General features: G+C 46.7%; 1 protein-coding gene across 4 annotated transcripts in view; it reads left to right on the forward strand.

Annotated features, from left to right (window-relative positions):
* Cars1 (cysteinyl-tRNA synthetase 1) overlaps window positions 1-24,407 on the forward strand; it is a 54,307-nt gene that overhangs the window by 13,578 nt on the left and 16,322 nt on the right. For all 4 annotated transcript variants that reach the window (XM_005003037.4, XM_003468335.5, XM_063227716.1 and 1 more), the window contains 14 exons: window positions 235-331; window positions 991-1,089; window positions 1,956-2,105; window positions 5,434-5,574; window positions 6,291-6,379; window positions 8,140-8,261; window positions 11,835-11,947; window positions 12,703-12,831; window positions 13,205-13,334; window positions 13,438-13,541; window positions 13,942-14,039; window positions 14,248-14,437; window positions 14,969-15,037; window positions 17,769-17,850. In XM_005003037.4, the coding sequence (XP_005003094.1) occupies window positions 235-331; window positions 991-1,089; window positions 1,956-2,105; window positions 5,434-5,574; window positions 6,291-6,379; window positions 8,140-8,261; window positions 11,835-11,947; window positions 12,703-12,831; window positions 13,205-13,334; window positions 13,438-13,541; window positions 13,942-14,039; window positions 14,248-14,437; window positions 14,969-15,037; window positions 17,769-17,850 (1,613 nt within the window). The remainder of the gene's footprint in view (window positions 1-234; window positions 332-990; window positions 1,090-1,955; window positions 2,106-5,433; window positions 5,575-6,290; window positions 6,380-8,139; window positions 8,262-11,834; window positions 11,948-12,702; window positions 12,832-13,204; window positions 13,335-13,437; window positions 13,542-13,941; window positions 14,040-14,247; window positions 14,438-14,968; window positions 15,038-17,768; window positions 17,851-24,407) is intronic.

A 24,407-nucleotide genomic window follows, 5' to 3' on the forward strand; every position in this document is an offset into this window, starting at 1 on the left:
TCCACCACACCCAACTTCCAAAATAAAATTTTTAAAAGGACTGAGGATGTGGGTTAGTGATAGGATCTGGGTTCAATTCTCAATATGACCAAGCAAAACAAAACAAACACACCTTGGGAGCAATGTGGGTTTTAAGATTAGGGATCCCCTGCCTGTAAATGTCATAGTTGCAGTGCTGTTGAGGTTGTATAAACAGTGTGTACTGATCATAAATGTGTTCTTTCATTGCTTTAGGTCCTATATCTCTTTTGATATCTTGAGAAGAGTGTTAAAGGATTATTTCCAGTATGATGTCTTTTACTGTATGAACATTACAGACATTGATGATAAGGTAAAAAAAAAAAGTTAAAATTAAAATACAGGCAAGGCATGGTGGCACAAGCCTGTAGTCCCAGCAGTTGGGAGGCTGAGGCAGGAAGATCCCCCTGAGTTCAAGGCCAGCCTGGGATGATACATAGTGAGTTCAAGTCCCACCTGGACTATGTATCAAGACCCTGTCACAGAAAAACACAAAAATTAATTCATTAAAATATAAGCGGATACCATGTGTGGAGATAGGTCTTTCAGAGGAATAGGTGAAACGTCATAGACTTGAGCTCAGAGCTGACTTATAAACATATGAATCCTCTCGATGAAGTGATTTTACAATTCATGAACGTGTAGGGTCATTTGTGTGTACATAGATGCCACACGTTGAAGTACTACATTGGCTAAGTACGACCCCCCTGAGGTCTGAGGAAGCAAGGCCAGCTCTGTGTGGTTCTGTAGGGAAGCCAACTCGGGCTTGTTCCTTGGCACCCAGAAGTTCATAGACCTCAGCCTTGCTGGGCAGGTGGGAGGGCAGTGTTGGTATCCCTCGGTGCTGCACGGACTCGGCCCTGTGGCTATCCCCACACCACCCTTATCCCCGCTCAGTTGCTGAGGTGAGACCAGCATGGTGCATGTGCCTGGGAGTGGCTCTGAGTGTGGATGGTTCTCTTCTCTCTGCAGATCATCAGGAGGGCCCGGCAGAACTACCTGTTCGAGCAGTATCGGGATCGGAAGCCTCCGGCCTCCCAGCTCCTAGAGGATGTTCACGCTGCCCTTAAGGTGAGCCCTTACCTCTGGCCTAGACATTGTGCCCCTGTGTCCCCTTGTCATTGTCTCTGCTCATGACTTTTGGTCAGTATCCAAAGATAATGTCATTGTCCCCTGGGTGGCCTGTCTGGGAAGACTCTCACAAAGCAGTACCCAACCTGATTCCTTCAAGAGTACTGATGTCTCCATAGGTGTGACCCTTCAAGTCTGAGGTCACCAGGACAAATGTGTAAGGATATGGTGTAGATGTAGGTGGCATTTCTGCCATTTACAGGAAATGTCTGATCCACTAATCTCAGCTCTTGAAAGAACTTCACTGTATCACTCTCAAGTCCTCCATGTCAAGATCACAACCAATCTGATACTCACTTCTAACTCAAAAGCAAAAGCTATGCTAAGCTTCTTAAAACCATTATTACATTCCCAGTACCATAAATTTTTAGTACTGTTAAAAAAATTTAATTCTTGTCAATTTAATAATTTCACTCAATAAGCATCATAAATGTACAGTCCTTCATGTCATTTTATTTTCTTTAATAAATACTAGTTTCCTTTGGTAATTACTGGTATGTTTATGGTATTTTATCTTGAAGAGAGCAAAGGCGTGAAGTTAGAGTGTAACCATCTTGCAGGCCCACAGGGCTCGCTGGTTGCACCACCTTGCTTTTTCCACAAAGCAAGGTCACAGCACAGCTGTCACCCCCATTTTGCATGGATGAACCAGACTCGGCACACTGATACGGCCTGTCCAGTCACGTGGGAAAGGGGTAGTCCCAGGGCTGCCTAGGCTGGGGGCTCAGGTCTCATCTACTTGACCCAGCTCCATGCACCGGGTTTCCATACAATATCTAACAGGTACTATGTGCTTATGGTTGTAGCCGTTTACAGAGAAGTTGCATGAGACCACGGATCCAGACAAGAGGCAGATGCTGGAGCGAATTCAGCATGCAGTGGAGCTGGCCACAGAGCCACTCGAGCGAGCTGTGCATGCCAGCCTTCCCGGGGAGGAAGTGGACAGTCTTGCTCAGGTGAGCTCTTCATGTGTAGGACACCTGCTCTGCCCTGGATTGTTTGCATCTTGCAGTGAAATGCCCTGGCCTACAGCTCTGTAACTCCTCAGTGGCCGCTGGCCCCATTCTTCGGTGGCTTAGTCAGTGCCCCTCCCATTCCATACCTGCAGCCCCATTTCCTGGTTTCAGAGCTCAGGGCCACTGCACTGGAACTGGGCTCCTCTGGGATCCCATCTTCATGCTACTTCCCTGCAGTCTCATTTACAATGAGAGCAGCAGCCTTCTGGTGGAATTAATTATTCCAGTGAACCATTCTCTGCATTTCTTAGTGGCAGCAGGTGAAGAAAGAAACCAGGTTTGAAGTTGAAGTAAGCAGCCAGTTCATGGGTACCTGCAGGGCTGGGCTGTCTCACTGGCTGGCATGTTCTCTTCAGATCCCTGGCAGGGTGCCCAGCTCTGTTCCTCCAGGCCTTCCCAGCCACCTAATCACAGGAAGGTCCGTCTCCTTTCCGCCAGCACCCCCTGCTGGTAAATCATTGGAGATAAATTGAGCTCCCCTATTAGAAAACAGTAGTTTGATTTTGCAAGAGATGGTGCGAGCTCCAGGACATAACAGCATCAACCTTCTCAGTGTCTTTTGTCCACTATTTCTCCCTGTCCTCTGCTCCCCACCTTAGTGTACCATTTTAGCTCTTTTATTTTTAATTTTTAATTTTTTTTTTAGTTTTAACTCTTCTGGGCCACATAACAGTTGGCTGGTGTGGCCATTTCTGAGCCACATGTGCAGTCCTTGGACACTGCTTCATGTGGGCCTCATTGCTGAGACAGGCCTTGCACAGCACTGCTCCTCCTCCAGTGTGTGCCTCGGGCTGAGCCGCTCACCTGTACTGCCGGGACATACTGTCAGGCTTCTTTGTCACCTGCAGGTCTGCCATAAAACCTTTTCCCCAATTGTTCCTCTAATATCCTTTCTTAAAGGAATTATGGCAAAATATTCATACATAATACGAGAGCTACCATTTTAACCACTTCCAGGGCATTAGACACATTCACATTATTATTATGTGGTTGTCTCCACCATCCATCTTGAGCACTGTATCACCTTCCCCAAATAGTCCAAGATCAAGGCCTTTGATTGGAGCAAGGTGCTATCGCTCTATCAGCCCCTGGCAGAAGGAAGGGCAAGAGAGTGCACTGCAGTTGAGAGAGACCTGATTTAAACACCTACTGGTAGGCCCCACCTCTAGCACTATTGCATTGGGAATTAAGTTCTCAGCATATGATTCTTACAGATCATAGCAGGCAAAATTTATTAAGAAAAATGGAGCATACTGGTATATTTTAGGATCTTGCCTCTCCTAGCCAGGCATAGGGCACCACATACTTATGATCCTCACACTCAGAGGTGAGGCAAGAGGATCACAAATTCAAGGCTAGCCTTGGCAAGTTAGTGACCCTATCTCAAAAAAAAAAAAAAAAAAAAAAAAAAAACCCTAAGAATGTGGCTGAATACAAAGGCCTTGAGTTAAATCCTCAGTATCCTGAAACAGACAGACATGTTCCTCTCCCTTCCTGCTGGAAGCATGAAAGCATATTTTTCTCTATGTTTATCCTGATGACACGGTAACACTTGTGGGAGGTCACAATTGTGACGGGTTCCCCTTGGAGATTTTAATTCTCAGGCATGGCATCCCGAGGCCTCAGTAGTTCCCCAGGTAGAGCTGTAGCTTTCCCGCCCCACACTGAGCCTGTAGAAGTTCCCTGCCCGTGAGTCTGCCCAGGGAGCTCCGCTTCTCTGTTCCCTCCTCTCTGTGGTTGGGGCTGCCATTTGCCATGTGACCTCACCTCTCTGCAGTTAGGGCACAGTCTGCCAACTGCACTTCTCTAGGCCTAAGAAGAGTGTTGCATGTTCTCTGGGTTCAGCTCTTTACCTCTTGTTAACCTGAAGGGGCAACTTCCTGGCCTGTAACACAGTTCCTGGAAATATTCACAGCTGGCTGATTGGCACCAGCCTGGGGGTCTACATGCCACCACCTTTCCCACAGAGGCCAAACTGCTAACCTGTGTCCTTCTCCTTCACTTTGGTGGCCTGTGGTTTTGGAATAGCTTGTTACCAGCACGTGTCTGGAGTACCTGTATGAGATCCCACCTTGCCCTCTGGTGCTTGGGCTCTGTCACGCTACTTGTCAGACTTGTGGCACCACTGCTGTCTTGGTTTTCTTTTGGCCTTCACGTGGTTACCACTGCTGTTGGTTCACTCCTTTCATGTGCCAGGTCGGGCTCCTTCTCCGCCTGCTCTCTGACGCTCAGCTGGACATGGTAGCATGGGTGTATAACCGGGCAACCTGGACTTACACTACCCCTTCTCGAGCAGCACAGTGCATGATGACTTGCTGTTAGTCACTACTCTGCTCCTCCTTCGTTTCTCGAACACCTGGCCTTGCTGTTTTTCCTATGCATCTTACAGCTGTCACATCAGAAGCCTTTCAGGTGTTGTCTCTGCAGACTTCTTTCACGGTTGCCCATCCTTGGGCGTATGGTGACCTTAACTAGGATTTCCTTCTTGCTGGGTCATGGTCTGACGTCCATTTGGGGCCATCTTTGGGAGGTTTCTGTGCCTGCAATTGGGGCAGGCCCTGTGTCTGCTTTCCAGACAGTGATGGACAGACAGTCCTTGCCTTCCTGGCATGCTGAGCCTTTTCTCCCCGTCTCCCCTGGCACTCCACCACAGTGGAGAGGGATCAGAGCATCCTACGTGCTCGCCTTGCCAGGCAAAGTCCAGCCACATTTTAGCCAATTGTACTATGTTGACCAGGAGCTATCGCCAGAGCATGCATCATAGACTGACCCATGCAGTATCTTTTTCCCCTTCTTGCCAGCCTGTTGGGTGCTCTGTCCACCCCGTGTGTCCCCATTCTCTGCTGGATCATCTTCCTGTACTTTCTCTCACCTTTTGTTCCTCCTACTCAAAAGCAGACTGCCTGGGTGGCCCCACATGCCCATTACTGGTTAAACTAAAAAGCTAAAAATGTTAGATTCCTCCAAGAGAGATTGAGGACTGGTATGTCCTCAATAACTGATGAGAATGCAGTTGGAATATGTTTCTTAGTGCCAGTAGATATATGGGCAAGGGTTCAAGGGACATGGGGCACACTCAGGGGGCACAGTTACAGTGAACTGGTCATGTAAGCATCACTGTCCCCCAGAGATGATGGCTCCTTATAGAACACGGTATAGTCATTGCATGTCTTTGAGTTTGGGACCTGAATGGCTCACACCACCTGCATTACATAGGTGTGCTCATGGAAACCAGGTCACATTGGATGTTCTGTTTCTTGTCGGTTAGGTATTGATGGAAGAGGCCAAGGACTTGCTTTCTGACTGGCTAGATTCCACATGTGGCAGCGAAGTGACTGACAATTCCATTTTCTACAAACTACCCAAGTTCTGGGAAGAAGAATTCCACAAAGACATGGAAGCACTGAATGTGAGTGTCCTGGCCTGCCCCTTCTCTGCTCTCTCAGGTCACAGGCCTCAGTTTCTATCTTCCTTTCTGGTAAAGCCAGAAACCCTCATGTGATCCACAGTGTATTCATTCTGCAGGCTCAGTTAAGTGGCTAAGTCAGTGTTGAACTAAAGCAGGAGAGGGCTTTTTTTTTTGTATGTAGAATTTTTACTTTCATTGTCTCTATGCCTTGCCCATTTGGATGCCCAGAAGGTAAATCAGAACTCTGAGATTGGAAAACTATTGCAAGGCAAGCCCTTGTTAGAATCATCATTATCGCTTCCTGAGACCTCTGGTAGGGAGGAGGAAAGAAAAGACTGGGAAGGGGGAGTGCCCACAGATCCCCAAGCATGTCAAGGACAGGGAAGAAGCAGCTCTTTCTGTAATTCATCCTGGGGACAGCTATGACCTTATGATTCACATTTTACAGGCAGTGGACCCAAGACTCAGCTAAAGCCACTGGCTTAGGACACAGATAGATAGTGGAGCAGAGAAACTCTGGTGAGCCCTGTCCTAGAGCAGCCCAGTGGTCAGCAGATGGGGACCCCCTCTACCCCAGACCCAGTATAATCACTTATTCCTTACACCATGCAGGGTTCTTGTTTTGTAAATCAGCAACATCATTTTCATGGACCGTGTTCACAGGAAGCAGAAATGTTGAGAGGGACAATGCTGAGCCTCTCTTTTGTCACCAACAGGTCCTCCCTCCCGATGTCTTAACCCGGGTCAGTGAGTATGTGCCAGAAATTGTGGACTTCGTCCAGAAGATTGTGGACAATGGTTATGGGTAAGCACAGGACAGGGCCTTGCTCTGCCTCTACCTCTCACCATTCCAGGGGGAGCAGCTCCCCAACTTCAGGTCCACAATGCAGGCCCACTTGAGTTCTGAGATTACTGGGGGGGTTGACCACACCTTCACGTTCATTCCCAGCTAGCACTTTGCTTTGCATGTAGCTCCTGGGGTTGTTGCCTCATTTTAAGTTTGTTTGTTTTGTTTTGTTTGTCTTTTTCCCTTTTTATCAGTACCGGGGATCGAACTCACGACTGCCTGCTTGCAAGGCAGGCACTTATGCCGCTGAGCTAAATCCCCAGCCCCTAAGTTTGTTTTAAAACAAAGCCCTTGGGGTTTTTATTTCATAGCACCTATCATAGGTATAACAGGTGTCTAATCATACAGATGCCACCACATTGCTGGAGGCCAGAAGCAAGAGGCAACAGGTGACCCATATTCCAGCCTGTTCCAGAGCCCCCAGCAGTTTTCCTCTTGCTCTCTGGCTGAGCCCAGGGCTGAAGAGCTTGCATCTGGCTGATCAGCATCTCTAGATGGATCTAGCACCCTGTGGAAATGCCCCTGGAGGGACTTGGCCCAAAGTCTTCTAGGAAACTGGGCCGTTAAGGCCATGGATAGTAGTCCCAGAGCAGCATCGTGAGGAACTTGGACACCGTGGGCCTTTGGGTACATCAGCATCACTTGCACGCTCTAAGATTGTGCATCCTGGTGTGTTGTTCCCAAGGGTGTATGCATTTCTTCAGTGTCCTCGTTGCTATAATTTTAACACACACGTCATCCTGCACTGGGTGTCTACTCCAACACAACCACAAGAAACACTTCCTACAGCTTGAAAGTTAATGTTCACAAAAGGAGGCCCTGGTGGGAGTACAGCCAAACCTAGGTCTCTGTAGGCAGCACTCAGGCCCTACCTGCTCCATCCTACTCAAGGAGGGCCAGCCTGCTTGTTGGTGGGGGCCCTGGACCCAGCCTCAGGTCGCTTCCCTCTCCAACTAGCTGTGCAGATTAGATGAAGGAGTGAGGACTGTGTGCGAGGTGCCTGCATCAGCACCAACTCTGAAGGGATAGTGCTGCCCTTCTCCCCTTTTAACCCAGGTCACTGCCAGGCAGCATAAGATTGTGGTCAGCTGAGCTGCATGGATAAGCCTGGGTCAGGAGACCTGGAAGTTTCTAGAGAGTCATGGCAGGGCCAGCAGGTGATAGAGTGCAGACTCAGGGGGAGACAGGTATGCCACACAGGGCCGTGTCATCACCTGGTAAGGCCAAGCTAGAACTGCATGGCCCCAGAACACCAGGCAGAACATGCTGTCAGGCAGTGAGGAAGCCACCTTCATTGTGGGAGGCGTCCTCTTTGCTCCACTCAGCCCACAACAGCTACTGTGGGCTCAGGATATCCACAGGGAAAGCAGGAGAAAGGCTGGGGTGAACCTTACACCTTGTGACTGTCCAGCCTCCAGTGATTTTCAGGTCCTGAGTTCAATTCCCAGTACCAAAATATCAGGCCTTGATCTTGAGATAAGCAATGGGGAAACACAGAGGGAGAATGACTATCCATTGAGGATTGGTTTATACAGTGTGCATTGTAGTAACCAGCTGTGTATCACAGTGACCAAGCTGTTTGTAAGAGACAGGAACAACCGGAGTTATAACAGGAACTATTACCTGGGGAACTGAGAAACTGATACACACTGACGGAGTGGAGGGGGAGCATTTCCTGCTACACCATTAGACCTCCTGGTTCCTCTGTTACTTTCTAGCTATGCATCTAATGGGTCTGTCTACTTCGACACGGTGAAGTTTGCTTCCAGTGAGAAACACTCCTATGGGAAGCTGGTTCCTGAAGCTGTTGGGGACCAGAAAGCTCTTCAGGAAGGGGAAGGTAAATACACAACACAATGCACAAGTGAGGAGTTCTTCCTCACACATACCTGAGCAGGGTTTACCTCACGGCCACCATGGTGTCCTGAGCCCATCACAGGCATTCACTGGGAATTATAAAGTTTCTCCTGTGGGAATTTTAGAGGTTTTTCACACATAGAGATAATGTGCATTGCTTCTTAAGAAACAAAGAGAGACCATTGTGCATCCTGCCAATGGTCTGTGTAGGTGCATAGTACCTACAGGGTGCTGATTCTCCAGGATGGTGTAATTGTATATGTGAGGTTGGGGTGGCCTGAGGCGCCCGGATATGTGCAGAGTGACTCACATTTGATAATCTTTTTTTTTTTTTTTTTTTTTGTCTTTTTCCTTTTTATTGGTACCAGGGATCGAACTCACGACTGCCTGCTTACAAGGCAGGCGCTTACGCCACTGAGCTAAATCCCAAGCCTCATATTTGATAATCTTGATTCAGATATTTTAAACAGAGAGTTAAATTTTTGGCAGGCTGAGCAGAATCACATTTCAAACTTGCATAAGCATTTTCTCCATACTTCCCCATGAGTGGGCGTGAGGATATACCTAGAATCCAAGCTGAAGAGATCACTTCAGAGAAGGGATTGCTGTTACATCAGACGGTTTCCTTCTGCCTCCATGTTTCTGAGAGGCAGTTTGGTCATTAAAACGCACATTTCAATCAAGTACTTTTGACCTTTAGGACTGTAGTTTTGAAAATCAGAGTCTAAAACCAAATAAGACAATACAGACACTAGAAAAAGCCTGAGCCAGTTTAACAACAGAAATGTCAATGGAATTTAAGACTCCAGTGTTGATTTATAGATGTGAAACAGGTAAGTTCATAGTGATAAAGAATCTGTCTGCCAAGAGGACTCAACCCCAGACCGCCCCACATTCCAGGAACCGAAAGAGCCCAGCACACCTGTGTTTGTACACTTCTCAGAGTGGATAGTGATAGCAGGCCAGGAATTAATCAGGGCATGAAAGCTTGGAATACAGTTAACAGGTGCAGTCTAAGATTTCTTTTAAGCACGTAGACCACATGCCAGACAGCAGAAGGCAATCTACGCCGTCCCAAAGAACTGCTTTCATGGAGACCAGGTTCTCCCAGCACAGGGCAGTTGGGTGAGGTGCCGACTTTAGGGGACACGTGAGATTTACAGACCCACCTGGAGGTTTATGCTCCTAAGTTCCTCAAAGGAGGGAAGCTGCAGAGGAACACAGGGAGGGTCAAAGTTGGATGACAGCCAAAGCACTCACAGTCCTGAAGGGGTGCCCAAACGCCGGGAGGGTGAAGGGGGGCTGTGAATAAACAGAGGAGGAAATACTGAGCCAGGAAGTCAGGCAGAAAGCCAAGGAAGAAAAGCACCAAGCGGATAGAAAGCAGGGGAAGGAATAAAACTAATGGCAGAGTTTTGAGATGGAAATACTTTAACAAGCCAAAACTGGTTCTTCACAAAGATTAATAAAGTAGGAACACTTGCAGCCTATAGGATGGAAACAGAATAAATCTGTAGATATAAGAGCGTTTTATAAGTCCCTAGAGGGAACTGTGGCAGCACGCTGTGGCGATGTGGATATACCAAGAGAGACAGGCCCAGCATAGGAGGCAGGGGTGAAGACCAGCAAATGAGTATGCAGAAGGAAAGTTCCAGAGTGGTGAGGACCCCCAGCACTTGATTCTTGCTGTGGGACCCCATCTGGCTGTCCTTTTCCTTGATTCTTGGACCTGTTCTCTTAAACTAACCTTACAGTTAGAGTTCAGATTCTGAGAACAGTAGGTGTAGAGCCCAATGCCCATAAGGACATTGCCACCTGCCTTGTGACCCCATCAGACCTCCTCACAGCCCACACCACTCACTAAAGCACTTGGTGTAGTTTTTCCTCTATGCTGTCCCCGCCACTGATCTTCAGGGACTCAGGTGGCACAGAAGGGGGCAGGTGATACCAGGCATGTGGTCTCATGATAGCCTGCTCACTCTAAGTAAGAGTGAGCAGCAACAAAAATCAAGTGGTAGGGGCCCTTACCACTCTAGAACTTTCATTCTACATACTCAGTGCACACACTGGGGAAACCAGGTGACAGCAGCTCCTGAGAGGAGCCCGGCCTCCAGTGAACACCTTGCAAGCCCGTGAGGTCACAGGAAATGAGACCAAGAAGGAGAGAACAAAACGGATTATGTAATTTATTTCTCTTAACAAATTTGGAACAAGGCCTGGGGGTAAGGCTCAGTGGTACAGCATCTGCCAAGTACTCATCAGGCCTTAGGTTCCAGTCTCAGTTCTGAATTTAAAAAAAAAAAAAAAGCTAGCAAACATCAAACAGTGACATCTTTGTTATAAATTTTTCATTACTTTTAAAAAGAAATCAGGGGGCTGGGGATTTAACTCAGCGGCATAAGCACCTGCCTTGCAAGCAGGTGGTTGTGAGTTCGATCCCCGGTACCGATAAAAAGATAAAAAAAAAAAATCAGACACAAACATTTTTGAGTAAGTATTCAGCTGGGCAACAGAAATCTAGCTATCTATTATCTGACAAGTGAAGGGTGGCTAAAAAAAAGTCACAGAGCCAGGTCAGGTATGCTTCTGGACAACCACTGGTGGCAGAGCAGCAGGAGACAGCTGGACACAAGGGTGGGGTCTGTCCTACATGCTGTATGTAAATCATTACACTGCAATATAAGCAGTAATTATTCCTGGGTTCAAAGATGATGATCATGTAGCCCTGTTCATGTGCTCCATGTGCAGTATGGAACAGGTTTTGTTGTCACACGCCTGTGTTTTAGAACAACTTCAGCACTGTTTTCCCCCGGCCACCCCCTAGGAAAGTACTGTCCCTTTGCCTTTGGCTTCTCCAAAGTTGGAGCAGCACTTGGAGGCACAAGCTGGGGTTCTGGGACAGAACCACCTTCCTGTTCTGGGTCTTTCCACTGACAGTGATAGCACTTGGGGGAAGATGCAGGGCCAAGCAGATCCTCAAAGACCAGAGCTGGTCCTGGGGTGCTTTGCTGGAGCAGGACGTCTTAGCTCAGCCAACTCACCAAACAGTTTGAGGCTTGTATTAGTCAGTGCTGACAAGATCTTGCAGGGCTGGGGCAAGGCTCCTGAAAAGACTGGACATGTTCTGAATCAGATTTAATGTAAGACACAGAAATTACACAATTGACCTACAGTGCTACCCACAGAGTGAAACGTAGAAGAGCATAAAGGGTCTGTCCGTGCTAAAGATCCAAAGGCTCCAGCAAGAAGGCTGGAGCCCACAGGAATGTTCTATACAAGTGCACATCCAGAGGCCAACGATCTACTTGTGGGGGGCATGGAGAGGTGAGTGCAGCCATAGGCCCTGGGGCTACAGCCAATCTGGCACAGGAGTTTGGCTTGGGAGCTGATGAGCAGTGTCACCTATCTAGGCACAGGTTGGCTCTGGTTTCTGCCGGCACGCTTGGGAGCGCCCGAGCCAAGCTACTAAGCCAATGAAGAAGGCTTGCTGCAGGGTGGGCATTGGTGTGGGGGCTTGCCACTGAGTCACTTTCCCCTTTCCCTTGCTCACTCACAGGTGACCTGAGCGTCTCTGCAGACCGCCTGAGTGAGAAGCGCTCCCCTAATGACTTCGCCCTGTGGAAGGCCTCCAAGCCAGGAGAGCCCTCCTGGCCATGCCCCTGGGGGAAGGTAAGTGAGGGGCCGAGATGGCATGAGGCTGGGCGTGGTGGGAAGAGACCGTACTGTAGGACAGTCCCATCAGTCATACTCTTAAGAGGTCTCCCTGAGAGGTGGCTCTGCACTGGGACACTGCCTGCTGAACCCCCAGTGCAGAACCGCAGGGCTAGGAGACCTGACATCACAGAGATTTCCTGGGTCCCTGGATGAGCCACTTGTTTTCCTGAGACTTCAGTTTCCCTCTCTGTGAGTTGGAGTGTGGTCACATTCAGCTGCCTCCAAGCCTCCTTAGTTCTGATGTATTGTGACTCCTAAGCTGAGTTTTCTTGACTCCAGAAGGCAAGGTGACCCCATGACATTCCTGTGACCACAGGCCCCACTGCAGAGTGCTGCAGGAAGGGAAATGGCCAGCTGCCACTTTTTAAAAAATTAGAATATGTTTGTGATGCATAGTAATTATACTTATCTTGGGGAATTGGTGTGTACACATACCTCATCTTAATCATTTTTACTTCCCCTCTGTCCTGCTCCCCTTCCTCACTTTTGAGTGCTGGGGGTTCTGGGAGGAATTCCTAGACTTCAGCAAAGCCTTGACCAGCAGAAGACCAGTGTCGAACTCCTTAAGAGGTTGTTTTTCATCTTTCCATGGGTGGATTTGAGTTCCTATTGCCATGACATTCAGGAGGCTTAGGGCCTATTAACTTGGAGCAGTGAAGGTCTAAGTGGGTAGTGTGGTTGGTCAGCAAGAGCCCTTCATCCTTCCCCAGGGCCGCCCAGGATGGCACATCGAGTGCTCTGCCATGGCAGGCACGCTCTTGGGAGCCTCCATGGACATTCACGGAGGAGGGTTCGACCTCCGGTTCCCACATCATGACAATGAGCTGGCGCAGTCAGAGGTAAGTAAACATGGTCACCTCTCTAGATGCAGGCCACAGTGTCTTTGTCATGGCCTGGGGAAGAGTCTCAGCAGCCCTTAGGAAGGATCTTCCTGCTAGAACTTGTTGCCTGTTCCAGGATCTGCAGACAGTTTGAATCTTGATCACTTCACCTGAACAGGCCAGCCTTTGGCAACAGACAGCTTCACATTTAAGCCACTTGTGTTACCTGCTGGCAGGTGACCTGGGGCAGTCCTTTCAAGCCCCACCTGTCCCATCTGTGAAAGGCAGCAGCTACTGCAAGACAGTGCACACAAGCTAGACAACAGCGCCTTTAGAGTCAGGCACTCCCCTGGCACTTGCCGCACCATCCTTCCTGTCTCTTTCCTCACAGGCCTACTTTGAAAATGACTGCTGGGTCAGGTACTTCCTGCATACAGGTCACCTAACGATTGCAGGCTGTAAGATGTCAAAATCACTAAAAAACTTCATCACCATCAAAGATGCCTTGAAGAAGCATTCAGGTAAGTGTGACTTCTCCTGGAGACTCATGGGACCTCACACAGATGCACGATGATGGTGGCCTCTCCAGGAGTAACGGCATCCCTGTGCTGTGTGTCCCCTCAGCGCGGCAGCTGCGGCTAGCCTTCCTTATGCACTCCTGGAAGGACACTCTGGATTATTCAAGCAACACCATGGAATCAGCACTACAGTATGAGAAGTTCATGAATGTAAGTCCTCAGCTCTTGTGAGGTCAGCACTGGCTGCTGCTAGCGTGAGGGTACTGTGGTCACATGGTGGGTTGGCATACCATTCTTGTGACCAAAGTCAGAACTTGGGTGCCACTTCCCTAAATTGTCACACAGCTTGGGAGAGTTGAAGAGGTCACGTTTCTCCTATGGAAGGCACATGTCACTCTGTCACTCAGGGCTTCCTGCTGAGCAAATATCTCGCAGGCTGAAGTAGGAACAGTTTCTGTCCCAATAAAAGAGCTTTCACTTTCTTTGAGGCCTCTTGTGTAATGTGGTCTTGTGTATTGTGGTCCTTCAGTATTTGCCCAAAGTAAAATCAGTTCAAGAGAACAGTTCATCTGAAATGTGCAGATGGAAATGTTGCCTTTTCTAACTTCAGGAGTTTTTCCTAAATGTGAAAGACATCCTCCGTGCTCCCGTTGACATCACCGGGCAGTTTGAGAAGTGGGAAGATGAAGAGGCAGAGCTGAATAAGAAGTATGATGGGGCCTTTCCTGTGGGGCCGTGAGCATGAGCGTGTTCTGCCCTGGTGGCAGCGGAGGAGGTCAGCACTGTCACATCCTGCAAGCCACGCAGCATGTGCTGCCCCTCCTGGTGGACTGCTCTGGCTGTCGAACCTGGTGGAGAACTGCGGTTGCCTAGTGTCGTTCTGATCATTTATATTTCTTCTCTCTCTCTCGCTCAGCTTTTATGACAAGAAGATGGCAGTACACAAAGCCCTCTGTGATAACGTTGATACCCGCACTGTCATGGAGGAAATGCGGAGCCTGGTCAGTCAGTGCAACCTCTATATGGCGGCCCGCAAGGCTGCCAGGAGGAGGCCCAACCGGGCTCTGCTGGAGAGCGTTGCCCTGTATCTCACCCACATGCTAAAGGTACGCCAGGTCCCTTGCGTGGAAGCCAGCCTCTGCTGGCATTTGTGCTGTATCCTGCCTGCGAAGCGAGATGTCTGCCTGGCACGGACTCTGTGTTAGAAATCAAAGCTGTAGAACCCTTTGTGCAAAGCAATTTCTTTGCCTCAGCTTCTCTCTGCTCCCATATTGTACTTTGAAAAACAAAAACTAGTGATGAGGCCTTGACCACAAACACATGTGCAGAATCAGTTCCTGTACAATGCCAGCATCCAGAGGCAATGCTCCTGAGGCTTTTGCTCCTGGGGCCCTGGAGTGACTCTCTGCCTCATGTCCTCTGTCCCTATTCCTGACCTCCTTTGGATTTAGTCTGGAAGAGGGAAGAGCAGCAGGCGAGGGTTTTTCCTAGATGGATGAAGTATCCTCAGGATGGGTTTCTAGGGCTCTCAGACCTGTTCTTTCTGGAGCTCTTGGTTTTGATGGGCCACCAGCCATGTGTGCTGTGTGCTGTGTCACTTCATCTGCATACAGTTAAATCCTGTCTGTTTTATTTAGATCTTTGGGGCCATTGAAGAGGAAAGTTCCCTGGGGTTCCCCATTGGAGGATCGGGAACCAGCCTAAATGTGAGTAGAGCAAGTGCCAGTAGTTGCCCCCAGGGGCAGTTGTTGTTGTCGTGACCTCTGCTCCACCCAGTGTGCATGCTCTGGGCCTCTGCCCCTCTGCCCTCATCCTCCCACTCCCTTCCCTGGAAGCCACAGGACTCTTGCTGTGGACACACAGTGTCCCGCTTGGGGTCACTTCCTCATTGACTTATGCCAACCATGCCGCAGCCTGGTGCAGGATGGCCTTGTCATTGTTGGAGTGAAGGCCCTATGCTGTCACGTGAGCTCAGTCTCAGCACCAGCCAACAAGTCACTTCTCACCCTTGATCACACCTCAGCCATGTGGTGTCCTGAACCCTCATTCTCAAATTGACCAAAAACACAGTCTTCCCTGGATAGCCATGAGATGGGGTCCAAGACTCCTGAGGACCCCAAAACCCATAGATGCTCAGGCCCCTCATTTAAAACCAAAAAGAAAGTGGTATTGAATTTATATAGAACCTATGCACATCCTCCTATAGACTGTAGATCATCGTTGGATTATTGGTAACACCTAGTGCAATTCAAATGCCGTGTGAAGGGTCATATATAGTTTAGGGAATAATGACAAGCAGTCTTGAGTTCAGTACAAATACAGTTTGGTTTTTTCCCCCCAGTATTTTCAGTCTAGTGGTTGTTGAATCCTTGAATGTGGAACCTTATGGCACAGAAAGCCAACTCTACTAATCTGTACTTGTACATGTGTCGTGTGTTCAGGTCCCATGTACACCCATGTACATACAAAAGGCACAGCGCTTATGTTGAGTGGGGAATACACATCATCCACCTCTGCCCTATAGGGCTAGGCAGAAATTTATACCAGACCAGGTCTGATTTTGATATTGTGCCCAGGATCTATCAGCATAGCCCACATGCCCTGGGACAGCAGCTGCCACCCAGAAGGCAGGAGGTGGCTATCATGCAGAGCCTTCTGCATACCGAGCCTGAGCGAGCAGGACCCATTGGGAATGAACCCCTCTTGCCTGCTGTTGGCTTCTGTATCCACAGTGGTACGTGCCCGTCACGAGCATCATCTATCCCTCATCTCTGCTAGTGAGGACAGTGTGCTGATAGATGTCCTTCCTCCTCCTCCCCTGGAGAATGCTCTATAATTATTTGACTAGAGCATATGTATCAGCATTTAAATGTATCACCTAATGAAAGCAGGAGCTTGGTACCATGTAAAAAGACAGTCTTCCTTTTTTTCTTCTATTGGTGTGTGTGTGTACATGTGCGTGTATGTGTGTGTGTGTTCCTGGATATTGAACCCAGCCAGAGTCTCATGCACCCTAAGCTAGTGCCTTTTTTGATTTTAAGACAGGGTCTCACTAAGTTACTCAGGCTGACCTGCACTTGTGATCCTTCTGCCTCAGCCTCTTAAGTACCTGGGATTACAGGCATGCACCACCACACCTACCTTCTACAAAACCTTCAGTGTGCTTGCTTTATTTTTTTTTGGCAATGCTGGGGATTAATCCTAGGGCCTTCCTCATGCTAGGCAAGAGCAGTACTCTGCCACTGCGTTCACCCCAGCACCAGCAATACCTGCTTATACCCCAGCTTCCTATGGATGAGGGGCATAAGGAACCCCACCCCTTGATGGCACTGCAGACGCACCCAGCCACCTTTCCAAGAAGGAGAACGTCCGCACTATGAGAGACCTGCCCACCTCTCGCCCTACCCAAGCCTTTTGTCAGCCTCAGAGCTGATTGTGGGTCCCCTGATTATTCAGCTTTGCTGTATGTAAATCTATTTTTAGTACCTTTTGGAAAAAAGCCCTCGTAACTCCTTTGTTCTTTTGTGCAAGTGATAGTAAAGCATTTCTTTGAAAACACAGAAACCAAAACGCCTCTGAAGTTAGAATCAGTCTACCTTTAAACTTAGGAAGTTGTCTTTACTCTTGCATGGGGCTGTGGTCTAGGCCACCTTACCACATGAGGCATCAGGCATCCCCAGCATGGCCACTTTTCCCTTCCCCTTCTAAGAGCCAGCCATTCAAGGACTCGGCTTGCTGACAGATCCTGGGCACAATATCAAAATCAGACCCGGTCTGGTGTAAGTTTCTGCCCAGCCCTATAAGGCTGCACCTCACATGAGGTGAATTTCATGGATTGATTTCCAAGACCAAAGTGCTATGGGAGCCAGAGAGGTGACCCTTGCTCCTAAGCTTCATCAGTGCTGACCCCTTGGCCATGTCCCCCAGTGTGGTCACCCAAACCACCAGAGGCCACCAGTCCCAGATATCCTTCAGACAGACCCCAAAGCCATCCCGGAGCCCTCATGACAGTGGGATAAGTACTTCCTCTCCCCTGCACTGAGGCCTGCGTGGGCTGTCACAGTATGGCTGGAGATAAAGGCCTAAAACTGCTCTGGAAGCCTGGAGCCTCCCTGCAAGGAGTCAGACTCAGAGGAGGACTGGGGCTGCAGTGTTTGACCCAACCAGCTGGGTGTCTGTTAATCTTTTATTTTTATTTATCAAACTGCTGCATGACTTAGAGGCAGGGGAGGTCTTGCTCAAAGGCTAAAACCTTGTTGCCCATACTGGAAAGAAGAATGTACATTTAGACATGTTCACATGTCCCTGGAGTTCCAGGGACAGCAGTGTGGCCCACACTGTCCCTGCCCTGCCATGTGACTGCTGAACTGTTAGGTAGTCAGCTGTAAGTGCAGGTGGTCAGCCACTCTCATTGAAGCAGAACCATTCTTTCCACAGCTCGAGTCCACAGTCATGCCCTATCTGCAAGTACTGTCGGAATTTAGGGAAGGCGTTCGGAAGATTGCCCGGGAGAAAAAAGGTGAGGCTGGTCGCCCAGAGAACAGAGAGTGACCCTTCCTGTCACACTGCACCAGGCCACTTGCCCTCAGCACTGCAGCTGCTCTATGGGGCCATCCTGCATGGGCTGCCCATGCACTGTAGGGTATTTAGCAACATCTCCAGCTGGACCCACCATGTCCCACTTGCCAGTGCTATACCCACAAAGGTACCCTAAGGGACAGAATTGCTCCTGGTGAGAGCATCATATGACTTAGGACAGCTGGTGCTGGTCTGGAATTGGATGTGAGGGGCCGTGTGTCTGCTTGTTCTGAGGAGAGAGGCAGGATGAGAGGCCCTGTGGCCAGCCCAGCCCTGAAGCTGCCCATGGTTGGCACTGGGATTTATTTGTGCTCCTGGTGACACTAGGCTGGGTGCACTGGAGTGTGGCTTGTCTGCTGTTGAGTTGAGTCAGTTAGGACCTCCTGCTGGGAGCCAGTGCTCTCAGTGTCACTGTTCTCTGCCCACAGGCATGGCAGCCAGCCTTGAACTTGAGTTTCCCCAGGAATGCCTATCCATTCCCTCATTCTTTGACATTCTTTGTCAGAATTGGAGAATGCTAAGTCTGAATGCTTCAGGGTTTGGGCCAATTTTTAAAAACTGGTTTAATAGCAATAAGCATCATTGAGGAGATCTTTGGCTTTGTACTGCAAGTGAATCAGGATCAGTGGATAACTGTTCATATCCATTGAGGATGCAGCATGTGCTGGGCCCTGGCCAGCTACTTTCCTTGTGATATTTTAAAAGGTGGATCCTTGCCCACCTTCTCAGTGGGGTTGGTAGCAGACATTATGGTGCCCTGGGGGCCTCTGTGTAACATAAAGTTGCACCTAAAGTTTTTCCAGCCCTGGTTGTGCAGAGCCTGTCATAGGGGTCACAGCAAGGCAACATTTAGTGTTGGCACTGTCCAAGCAGGGCAGCATCCTGGTGGGCTGTACCTTGAGAAAGACATGGTAGGCCTGATCAGGAGAGGGGCTTGGAGAGAGACAGGAACCGGGTCCCTGGCCTGTGCTGAGAAAAGGACCAGAGAGCTAGAGGCAAGATGGCAGAAGAAAACGTAGGGCTCAGGAGGAGCTAAGTCCTGGCCCCACAGGCCAGCAGCAGTGTACACGACATGGTGTGAGAAGGGTGATGGGGCCTGCCCTGACTCATAGTTAATAAAAGGTTCAGTGGTGGACACCCAGGGCCCACTTTACAAACCTGGGCCCTCTGTGGTTTAAAGCATTTGAGTCGATTAAAAAGAACCCAGTCGGGTCTGGGGATTTAGCTCAGCAGCATAAACACCTGCCTTGCAAGCAGGCGGTCGTGAGTTCGATCCCCAATACCGATAAAAATAAAAAGAAAGAGCCCAGTCAGGTCTCTGACAGTTTTGGCAGCACACACCTTTGAGCCATTACTGAGATTATGGCTTGGGGTGAGCATCCTCAGAAGCAGCCTGGGCAGCTGTCTGCCTGCCAGAGGCATCAGAGCCTGCCATGGGCCTGGCCAGGCTTGGGTCCCTGTGTGGTGGTGGTGACCAGGCAGGGCCTTGTGTGGGCACCAAGAGCACCACAAGGCAGCGAGCCTTAGAAGTAGTTTCCTTTTGCTTTTTGTTGGCCTGTGATTTGCTTTCTTACGTTGTTGTTCTTTCTTTGTTTTGTTTTTTAGTAGTAAACGTTTATAGTCCACAATGATCACTTTCCCTGTGGGGAGCTGGCACAGGTAGATAATGTATCTTCATTCTTTTTCTCTCCCCGCCATGCCCCCTCCTCCATCGCTTGATCCATTTCCAATTTCGGAAAAATCTCCTTACTTCCTATTATCTGCCTTCCATCTTGCTCATTATTTGTGTTTTGGGTTTCTCATATGTTTGGGTGAGTGTTCGATTTACTTCACTCAACAGTGTGGTCTCAAAGTGCATCCACCTTCCTACGGATGACTTGGGTTTATCCTTCTTTATGGCAGAGTAGTGCTCCATTGCATGTAAATACCACATGTTCTTTATCCATTTGTCTGTTGATGAACATTTAAGTTGCTGCCAAAATTTAATTGTTACGAGTTGTGGTGCTGTAAACAAGAGTATACACATAACAAGGGTATACCCGTATCACTGTAATACAATTACCTCTCCTTTCCTTTTCTTTTCCCTTCCTTCTCTTCCCCTCCTCTCTCTCTCTCTCTCTCTCTCTCTCTCTCTCTCTCTCTCTCTCTCTCTCTGTCTCTCTGTCTCTCTCTCTCTGTGTCTCTCTGTCTCTCTTTGTTGTTTTGAGACAGGGTCTTGCTATGTAACCCAGGCTGGCCTTGAACTTCTGGTAATTCACCTACTTCAGCTTCTGACTGCTAAGATTACAAGCTTAAACAATCATGCCCAGCCTACAATATGTATCTTTAACTCTTTGGGGAAGATACCTAAAAGGAGAATGAAATTTCTAGTTTTAGTTTTTGAGGAACATCCTTACTGATTTCATAATGGTTTTAGTAGTTTATATTTCCAGCAACAATGTAGAAGGGTTCCTTTTTTCCTGAGGACTCACCAAGATTTTTATTAATTGAATTCTTGATGATAGCCATTTTTTCTGGAGTAAGATTGAATTTTAATGTCTTAATTTTCCTTTCTTAAATGCTTTGTGCTATTGAACACTTCTTCATGTATTTTGTTGACCATTTGTACTTCCTCTGAGAAGTATATTATTTTACTTGCCCATTTTTTGATTGGATCTTATTTTGCAGGAAACCTAACTTTTGGGGAATCTTTTATATATGTTAGGCATTAGTCCTTTGTCTCAGGAATAGCTGGCAAAAAATTTTTTCCCCTTCTGTAGGTTGTCTTTTCACTCCATTGGTTGTATCTTTTGCTGCACAGAAGATTTTTAATTTGGTATGATACCATTTATTGATTCTTGGTGCTATTTACTGTACAAGAGTTCTGTCAGAAAATCCTTTAAGAGTTTTACCTATTTGATCTTCTAGCAGATAAAGTTTTTCTGGTTTAACATTTAGTTCTTTGATCTATTTTGATTTTAGTGTAGTATGTAGTAAGATGTATGGTTTAGAGTCAATCTTCTGTATGTAGATAGCTAGTTTTTCAACACCATTTATTAAAGAGGCTGCCTTTCCTCCAGTGTATGTTTTTGTGAAAGATCAAATATTTGAACGTGCTTGAGGTTGTTTCTGTATCCTCTGTTCCAGTGGTGGCAAACCTATGGTATGCATGCCACAGCAGCACACAGCCCTGACTGTGGGCACACAAGCCAAATTGCCCCCGTAGCTGAGCATCAGACAACAGTGTACATAAGGGCCATGCACGTTCTCAGAAAGTAATAGTGGTGACAACCAGTAACAAGTCGCATCTCATTAACCAAGACTTATCAGCTGAGATTTAGCTAAGCTTTCACATGGCCAGTCAGTGTGCTGCCAAGGGTATGTGTATATTTGGACTGCCTATGACTTTTTTTTTTCTGCCTATGACTTTTAATACATTCATTTTTATTGATACAAGATTTTAGCTTTGAATTTTCTTAGAAAAAATTGAAATTTAATATCTAAGATTTAGCAAAGAGATATCCTAATTAAGAGGCTGAAATTCTTGTAATCTTATGCTATCCCCCTGGCATGTTTGAATCTGCAGTATCGTACTCAGTTGTTCATGAAGAATTTATGAAAATAAGAGCAAGCTCATATTTGCTTGGGCTGGCTGTGATTTTAGCAGGAGCCCCCACAGGTAGGAAATGCACTCAGCTGCCTTTTTCAGAGCAGTAGAAAAGCTGGTGGTGGTCAGCCCTTTTGCCCTTTTGGACTGGTGGTCAGCCAAATTTCAGAGGAACACCAGCTGAGAATCACTAAGAATGTTTGCTGGTTTTGGTATAAGGATAGATTTGTACTTCATTTTAAAAAAATTTTTTGTAGTTTTGTAGACTCTAAGTCTTGAAGATCATAAAATGACTACAGCAAAAAAAAAAAAGATAGTGGAAAGTCATTCCAAGAGGCCCGGACAAAGTCATTTGGCGTGACTGACCACAGTAGGAAAGGGTTACATATTCTTTTTAGTGAGTGTTGTGTGTTGCACAGAGTGTCAATGGCACTTTGACATCAGCCACAGAAGTGTTGCTAAACATGGTGAAACTGAAAGGAAACGGTTTCTGGAAGGAAAATTGAGGAAATATCATTTCCAGTATCTGAGTTTTTATAACTATCTTTCTAAAACAAATCATCTGATAACTGCCAGCTTTCAGATTTCGCTGTACGTAGCAAAACACTGTAACCTCCTCTCTGGTAGGGACTTTAACAAAATGACCATGTTATGTTTTCTAAACTAAAACCTCATGTTCAGATTTAGTTGCAGTATTGGCTTTTTATGATAAATAGGTGGGTTTGGGGCTGTAGTTTAGGCACTTGGTCTCTAAAAAGTTTACCATCATTACTGTATTCTGCTCCATTGATTCATATGTCTGGTGTTTTGTTTTGTTGTGGTTTTTTTTTTTAATACCCCTATATTCAGTTCTTCCCCATTTAATATGATGTTGGTAGTAGGTTTGTGATAAATGGCTTTTATCAGATTGAGATAAAGTCCATCTATACCTATTTTATTCAGGGTTTTTATCAGGAATGGATGTTGGATTTTATCATAGGCCTTTTCTATGCCTATTGAGATGATCATGTGATTTTTGTTCCTCTGTTTATGCAGTGAATTACATTTATTAATTGTAATAATTGTAGATGTTGAGCCATCTGTTGCGGTTTGTGTCTAGATGTCCCTCCAAAGCCTCATGCAGTCATGGTCCATGCTGGGATGGACTATGGTGCGAATGCTACACCTATCCAAGGGTGGCATAACCCTGCATACAATGTGAAGACACAAGGAGTCTTCTGTAACATGCCTCCTGTTTTCTCTTTTTGCTTTTGCTATCTTCCACTGCCATGAACTTGCCCTCTGCCATGAGCCTCCCTTGGACTTAGCAGATTTTGGACTGAAATCTTCACAAACTGCGAGCTAAATAAACCTTCCTCTTTAATTTTGGGCTTTGGGTATTTTGTCTCAGCAAGGAGAAACAAGTAACTAACAAATATCCTTGCATCCCTTGGGATGAAGCTTACCTGGTCATGATGTATCTTTTCGATGATTTTTTTTTGCGAGTATCTCTTTGAGGTTTTTTAAGTCAGTGTTCATTAAAAAAAATTGGCCTATAGTTCTCTTTTTTGGTTGTATCCTTCTCTGGTTTTAGGATTGGGGTAGTGTTAGCTTTCAGGAATGACTTTAGGAATACTTCTTCCCTTTCAATTTCATTGAAGAATTTGAGGAATACTGGTGTTAGGTCTTCCCTGAAGTGCTTGTAGCATTAGCAGTGAATCCATGAGAACCTGGGCTTTTCTTAGTTGGTAGGTTTGAGGTTTTTTAATTATTACTGCTTCAGTTTTATTACCTGTTACTGGATTATTCATGTTTTTAATATATTCTTGGTTAAGTTTTAGGAATTTGTATGTATCTAAGAATCTATCCATTTTTTCTGGACCTTCCAATTTACTGGCATATGGGTTTGCCAAGTAGTTACTAACAGTCTTTTGGGTTTTAGCAGTCTGATAGGATTTCATCTTTTTCATTTCTAATTGCATTGATTTGGATTTTTTCCTTTATTTATTTATTTTTTTTTTTGGTAAGATCGGCTAAGGGTTTGTCTGTTTCATTCTTTGAAAGAACTAGCTTTTTTTGCTTTTTTATTTAGTCTTGTTTTGTTTTTTGAAACAGGGTGTCACTGTGTAGTTCAGACTGGCTGTAAACTCACTTTGTAGCCACTTGGCTGGCTTTGAACTTCCAGCCATCTTCTTACCTTCGGAGTGCTGGGATTGCAGGCATGAACCACCACTGATTCACTGATTTCATTGATTCTTTGTATTGTTATTTTAGTATCAACTTCATTAATTTCTCCTCCGATCTTTATAATTTTATTCTTTGTACTACCTTTGAATTTGGGTGGTTCTTACTTTTCTAGGACCTTAAGGTAGGGACCTTTTTAGGACCATGGTTGGGTTATTTGGGCTCACTGTTTTTAATATGTGGGCATTCACAGCTATAAACTCCTCTTTCGTGGTAGGTGTGCTTTCACTATTGTAAGTTCTGGTGTGTTCTACTGGCGTTATTGTTTAGCTCTGGAAATTTGTCCTTTTTAATTTCTTCAGTAACCCATTGATTATTCAAGGATGTATTATTTGATTTACATAATTTCTGTGTTTTCTTTTGCCATCAATTTCTAGTTTCATTGTACTATTATCTGGTAATATGCACTGTATAGTTTTGATTCTTTTGCCTTTACTTATGCATGCTTTATGGTCTGCTATGTGTCTGTTTTGGAGAAAGTTTCATGTACTGCTAAAAATGTATATTCTGTTGTTGCCTGTAACTTTGTAAATGTTTGTTAAGTTCATTTGTTCAAAGTTTTTATTCAATTCTGATATTTCTTTGTTGATTTTTCTATTTGTGACACTGGGGTATTGAGGTCCCCCACTATAATTATGGTGATGTTTATCTGATCTTTTTTGTCCAGTAGTATTTTTTTAGGAAGTTGA

Source organism: Cavia porcellus, unplaced genomic scaffold, assembly GCF_034190915.1.
Source record: "Cavia porcellus strain 051 isolate PalLab524CR breed Dunkin Hartley unplaced genomic scaffold, mCavPor4.1 scaffold_17, whole genome shotgun sequence".
Taxonomy (NCBI): Eukaryota; Metazoa; Chordata; class Mammalia; order Rodentia; family Caviidae; genus Cavia; species Cavia porcellus.